The sequence below is a fragment of the Peromyscus eremicus genome, chromosome 3, assembly GCF_949786415.1.
Source record: "Peromyscus eremicus chromosome 3, PerEre_H2_v1, whole genome shotgun sequence".
Lineage (NCBI taxonomy): Eukaryota > Metazoa > Chordata > Mammalia > Rodentia > Cricetidae > Peromyscus > Peromyscus eremicus.
In genome coordinates this window covers 52,501,320-52,507,988 of record NC_081418.1, presented here as the reverse complement: position 1 = coordinate 52,507,988, position 6,669 = coordinate 52,501,320, and the positions used below count along the sequence as shown (strand labels likewise).

Genomic DNA, 6,669 nt, shown 5'->3' with positions numbered 1-6,669 from the left:
CAGGGAGAAAGAAACACTGATGCCCTGGCACTCTAGACCTAACACAAGGAGCTTGTTCTGTCTGAGTTTTGAAAAGCTCTGTGGTGTAAGAAGTTGAGAACTAGAGCATGGAAGTCACTCACTAAGTGAAGTGCACGCCCTGAGGCTGAGGAGTCATAGAGGGCTTCCTTGGCTGTTGGCATTGGGAAAAGATGTTACTTTCTCTTGGCTGGAGTGGGAGCCTCCTGAGGGAGGAGGCTTCTTGCTTATGTGGCTGTCCTTTTTGTTCAGAGAACAGCTGGCTGTGCAGTGCTGTGTTCGCTGCTGGCACAGAAGTACAAGGAGGTCTGGCTGATTATGGTAGATTCCAGTGTCAGAGGAAAAGTTGATTTTTCTTTTCTAGAGACAATATACCCATCAGAGACTTCTCCTTTATCAATAATATCAACATTAATTGAGTAATAAATCAGCTTCAGACCCAGACCTAAGTCTTGTCTATACCAGAACATAGAGTCATGATTCATATTCTGAGAGCAATTTATTATCAACTTCTTCCCAGTCTCTGTGATGAGATATCTTGGAGTCTGGGTGACTTGAGCCTCTGCGGAGCCTGTGAAAGAAGAATAGAGAGATTGAGACAGTCAGTTATGTGAAAAGAGCTAATTCTGTAGCCTTCCAGGAAAAGATCTGAGCCCTGGTTTACAAGATGTAGCAATGGGTTACTCCTGTGTGCCAGGACTCACCTGTTCCTAGGAGATAAAGGACCACACAGCTTAGGAGACTGGTGACCATGGCGATATCATAATAAAACCCCTGCCTCAGTCAGTTCTTTGCTAGCTTTGAGGTTACCATTAGTTTATGTGATGTTTTTCTCACATTCAGTACGTGGGTGCCAGGAACAGTTGAGAGGGGAAAGCTCCTCCCCTTTTCGGTAGCAGTTTGCCGTGACATAGACACGAAAGCAGCCTTTATGATCCGTGTCATTTCCTCAGCTTCTTTGAGGCTGTGTGTCTGTATGCATGTGCAGTGTTTTTGTATTAGCACACTCTTGTAAAAACTGTCAAATATTTATGTATTTTAGATCCTCACAATCTGAACGGGAATAACGTGTGACTATCACCTAGAAATGTGAGAACAGAAAGCTTACTCTACTATCAAAACTGCATTTTATTTTTAGAAGCTATTTGTACTCTGCAGAAAAGACTTCAAGCATCTTCCTTAGCCTACCCTCTAGTGTTTTTTTTTTTTTTTTTTTTTCCAGACACTGTCTTTTAAAAGATGCAAAGGTGCCGGGCAGTGGTGGCGCACGCCTTTAATCCCAGCACTCCGGAGGCAGAGCCAGGCGGATCTCTGTGAGTTCGAGGCCAGCCTGGGCTACCAAGTGAGTTCCAGGAAAGGCGCAAAGCTACACAGAGAAACCCTGTCTCGGAAAAAAAACCAAAAAAAAAAAAAAAAAAGAAAAAGAAAAAAAAGATGCAAAGGTGTAAAAACTCAGTCAAATTCACACCACAGATTATTTTGCCATTGTATATCCCATTCACAATCTTAGAACACCTATCCTTTGCTCTTTAGAAGTGAGATGACCTTGTTGCTGACAGAGCCAGCACCCACTTGCCTGGTATTTGTTATATCATGTTTCTTGCCTTTCTTCTTTCCTCTTCTTCTCCAGGAGAAGTCAGTGAGAAACATAGCACATTTGGGATTTGTTTTTCTTCCTAATTTTTGAAGATTAAAGTATAGGAGCTGGAAAGATGGCTCAGTGGTCAAGAGTACACTTGTTCTTCTAGAGGACTTAGGCTTGATTCTCAGCACCCACATAGTAACTCACAACTGTGTATAACTCCAGTTCTAGAGGATCTGAAGTCCTCTTCTACCCTCCATTGGCACCAGGTACACATGTGTGGTAAAGACATACAAGCAGAAAACACACCTAGACATAAAACAATAAAAAAATTAAAGTATATCTAATGAGTAATATTGTATGTATTTATAAAAAAAGGAGGATATGGGCAGAATATGATCTATATCTGCCATCTTCTTCCTCCTTCAAGGCACAACCTAGGCCTTATCTCTTATCTACCTGTCCCGGTAAAGTATCTTCACAAAGCACTATGCTTGTGTCTCATCCTCAGTGGGGGAGCCATTTATTAAACCCTTGTATGAGAACACATGCTTTACCCTTCAGCTACACAGCCATCTTTCCTTTTATATGACTTTGAGTCTAGATATGGGCTAACAGAATTATCATTATAATTCTAGTCCCATTTCACTTTATGCTCAGGTGATTTCAATTCTGAAAAGTGTGGTGATCCATAGAATATGTTATAAGGAGTCCAGCTGTGTATTAAAGCTATATCTTGACCAGACCAAGGGTCAGTCAAGTGGAAAGCCATCTAGCATGGACTATTTGGTGTTACACAGCTTAATATTCAGCTGTTCCTTGTTATGAATTTCTTGTGCTCACAATTCCCATAGAATGTGTGTGTGTGAACTTTCTGCTCCAGCCAGTACTTGGATAAGGTCATGTAAGCAAAGCCAAGCAGGTGGTAGATGAATAGCTTTGTTTCTTGTGCAAATGACGCTCAGACAATCCCCTTGCCTTGAGGCCTAGTGGCTCTCCAGAGCATTTGACTGAGAAAAATTAAGTTTTTACATATCAAGGTGGAAGGTAGGGTGGAGAAACATTCCTGAGGAGGCAGAGAACCGAGTGGTCAAAGGAGGAAAAAAACAGGTGTTTTCTGTAGAGACAGACAGACAAGACTTAGGGAGAAGGGAAGAACACAGAGGTTTTGTAGATGGTAAGGCAGAACTCTTGTAGAGTTCATTAGAGCCAGGACTAGAGAGCAAGTAGAGATGGAGGGCGACGAAACAGAGGACAAAGATGAGGCTGGAAGCATAAGAGCTTAGTTGTTAGCAGGACTATGAGAGGACAGTAAATGAGGGAACAAAGAGGAACTGAATGTCAGCATGGAACTGAAGCTATGTAGACAGGATTTCATCTCAGAGAAATAAAGTTAACAGACATAAGAGCATAGTGTATGTAGATTTTTTTCCCTCAGATATCCCATGCCAGATGTAGTGTCTTCCCTGGACTCTGGGCAATCCATAGAAAAGTGTGCTCTACCTTATATCACTTTGTTATCTACTACCAACCCTTGAGAATGTAAATATTTTTTTAAAATGTGTTTTAAAAATTATGCATACACATTCAACTTTGTCACACTTACTCTCACGTTATTGTTTAAAATGTGATGTATGTATTACAGAATGTGTTAGTGCCCTCTAGTGGAATATCACAGTGAATATCACTTGAACCAAGTTAAGGCCTAAACTCTGTAATCTATAAATATACTTAATTAAATATGCAAAGGAGACTTAAGGTTGCAAAAGTCACTGAAGCTATTATCAGCATATCTTGGTATAGGGAGAATATCCTTCCCATCCAGATGGTCCAAATCTGATCACACCAGTCCTTAAAAGTATAGAACCTCCCTTAGCTATGTTTTGAGGGAGCCATAGTTATACAGAAGAGAGTCAGATAGATGAAATGTGGCTGGCTTTGAAGATAGCAGAAAGAAAGAAACAACCAGGCAAAGAGATTCTCCCCTCAATCCTTCAGAAAGGAACACAGCTCCCCTACTACCTAAATTTCAGTCAGGAGGGACTAGGTTGTTTTAAGACTCACGCTGTATATTAATTTGTATTGTATCAACAAAACTTGGTACAATCACAAAGGCAAGTAAACTTGCAGTAGAATATGGTTAGGAAGGGGAGAATAAAGGGAAGGAGAATAGTTAAGGACAGGGACGGTCCTTGTATGTGGGTGGCTTCTGTGAGTTAAGCGATGGGCATTGTGCACCTTGGGTTTATAATTTTTGTACAGAAAAGATGTTGCTACATTGACAAACTAGCACAGAGATATCTAAGTGCCTTATTAATGCTGAAAGATTAAAAATTCTGGGCAATAATTCTTTTTATTTGTTGTTGTTGTTGTTGTGGTGGTGGTGGTGGTAGTGATGCTACAAATAGGACCCAGAGCCTCATGCATGCTAGGTAAGTCCTTTACCACTGACTTACACTCCAAGACCTCACTGTTTTTGTGAAAAATGTATCTGTGAAGGTTTGAAAGAGAATAGGCCCCAAAGGGGTGACACTATTAGAAGGTGTGGCTTTGTTGGAGTAGGTATGGCCTTGTTGGAGGAAGTGTGTCACTACTGAGGCTGACTTTGCAGTCTCATATATGCTCAGTTCATGCCCAGTGTCTCAGACCACTTCCTATTGCCTATGAGTCAAGATGTAAGAACTCTCAGCTCCTTCTTCAGCACCATGTCTGCCTGCATGCTGCCTTGCTTTCTGCCATGATGATAATGGACTGAACCTCTGAACTGTAAGCCAGCTCCAATTAAATATTTTCCTTTATAAGAGTTGCTGTGGTCATGGGGTCTCTTCGAAGCAAGAGAAACCCTAACTAAGACAATTTTCATCCAGGACATCATTTTCAAAGATGTTAATATCAGAGAAATATTGAATAAACTTTATTCCTCATCCTGGATCTATTAATCTGAATGTCCAGGCTGACATTCTAATTGCTTCTCTGAGCTAGGTTCTCAGGGCCTATGGTGATGTCTATGAGGCCTGTGTTGGAAAGGTCTAGAAACAAAATGTAAACCCCACCAGAAAACCTATATGAAGACAACAATTAAGAGCTGGAGACACTGGGACCTGAGTTGACCACTTCTGCCCCCCTTAAGGCCCCACAGACCAGTGTCCCCAATGCTTTCCTTCCAACCAGTTCTTCCCCTAACAGAACTTCAACAAGGTTCATATTCCTTAGGCCAGTTCAATTCTGGGAAAAACATCTCCCGTTCCACATTTCCCTTCATATCTGTGCATCTTTTCTTGCACATCTTTGTCTGCCAAGCTGTGTACTCTTTAAGATAATCATGACTGTGTAAGAGAGACAGATTTTTTACGTGTTTAAACTTGAATCCCATTCTTTGGGCAATTTACTTATGCAATGTGTGGCCAAGTTCTTTGTAACTGGGTGTTGCCAGTTTACTAGCATTATTACTATGACAAAGTACTCCAGACTGCTTTAAATACAGAGATTAATTCCTCCACTGTTTTGGAGATTAAGATCAAGGTGTCAACCGAGCCAGTCTCCTCAGAGTCTTCTCTTCTTAATTTGTAGATGGACATAGTTTCCCCGTGTCTTCTCAAGGTCTTTCTTTCCTGTATCTGTGTCCAGATCATTTTGCATATAGGATAGGGTGTCACCTAAATGACTTCATTTTATTAATTACAACTTTGAAGATACTATCTCCAAGTAAGACACAGTCTGAAACATTAGCTTGAGACTTCATCATATAAATTCAGCAGATAGGCACATCTATGTATCTCATCCTGTAGCCATGTGAATACAAATAATACTGACTTCAGAGGTTTGTTAAGGTGATTATGATGAAATGAGCGAATGAAGAAAGAGGTCAAGGCTTTGTCAATCAGACAGCTTTCAAAGTGCCGGCTCACTGCTGCTTCTATGACAGCACTTTTGAAGTGTTATTTCAGTGAGGGTTCAGCGTTAAATTATTCACATATTGTTTCTCTGAAATTTCTCCTCGGTTCTGAGATGCATATGTTAGCTACTTCATTTTATAGATGTGAAATTGGAGCCTTATGGGGGTAATTGCATTGCTAAAGCTGTGAAGTGACCAGCTTTGCCTGACTGTGGATCCTGCTGCACTCAACCATAGCTTTTGAATATTTCAGTATCTCTACTTACATGTTTAGGTTAGGTGAACAATAAATCCTCTGATTTGAAAACAATTTGGCCTCTCTAACTTTCCCTATAGAAACTGTTCCCACATTGACTCTGTTTTTCACACCTAAAGCATACCTAATATATCTCCTTTGATGCCTTATTTCTTGTCACTTTTCATACTCATGTGTTCTACGTTATTTTTGTCTTGCTCCTTGTGAGCCATGGATGAGGTGAGTGGGTCTCTCCAGCAAGGTTGGCTCTGCTGACAGGCAAAGTGTAATCCCTGTGTTAGCAGAAGAAACAACTTTGAAATAAGTGCCTGCTGTCTTTCATTTTGATAGTCTTCCTTTGTTTTGCTTTTTAAAGTGAGATTTTTTTTTAAGCAGGGTTTTTGTTTTGTTTTCTTCTGACAACCTAATATATTTTGTGTAAGATTGACACCCTAAATTGAAATAAATACCCATTTCTATTTACTGAACCTTGATCCTCTTTGTGTACATTTTGTAACTGTTCATCTTTTCCTTTAACCATTAATTTTACTAAATGATTGCTATGGGAGCATCATGGGATACTCCTGAGAAGTGGTGTGCTACTTTCTTATACAAGATGCCTTTCTGTTTGGGACAGTGGAAGGAAATGTGTTTTCTTTTGAGATTCATCGTTGCAAGAACCAACCACATTCTAATCATCTGCTGTTTGAGGAGTTGCTCCTGTCCTCTGTCACAACATTCTTGTCTGGGCAGCAGCTATGTAGCAAAGACCAACACATTCTCTGCTGGCCACTGCCAAACAAAATGGAGGAAGGAACTCTTCCTATGAGAACAGTCCCCCTCTGAGGTAGAGATGACTAGAAAGATGCTTTATGGGACGCTCTGATCATAAGCTGTAATGAGATGTTTTCAGAAACATAACAGGCTAAAGGCAGAAAT

At 40.6% G+C, this 6,669-nt stretch overlaps 1 gene segment (V, D, J or C); it reads right to left on the bottom strand.

Moving 5' to 3' along the window:
• Positions 1 to 266: 266 nt before the first annotated feature.
• LOC131906264 (T cell receptor beta variable 27-like) lies at positions 267 to 771 on the bottom strand. The segment is given in 2 exon segments: positions 267 to 589; positions 723 to 771. Coding segments are annotated over 2 exon segments (372 nt in total).
• Between the last annotated feature and the right edge of the window lie 5,898 nt (positions 772 to 6,669).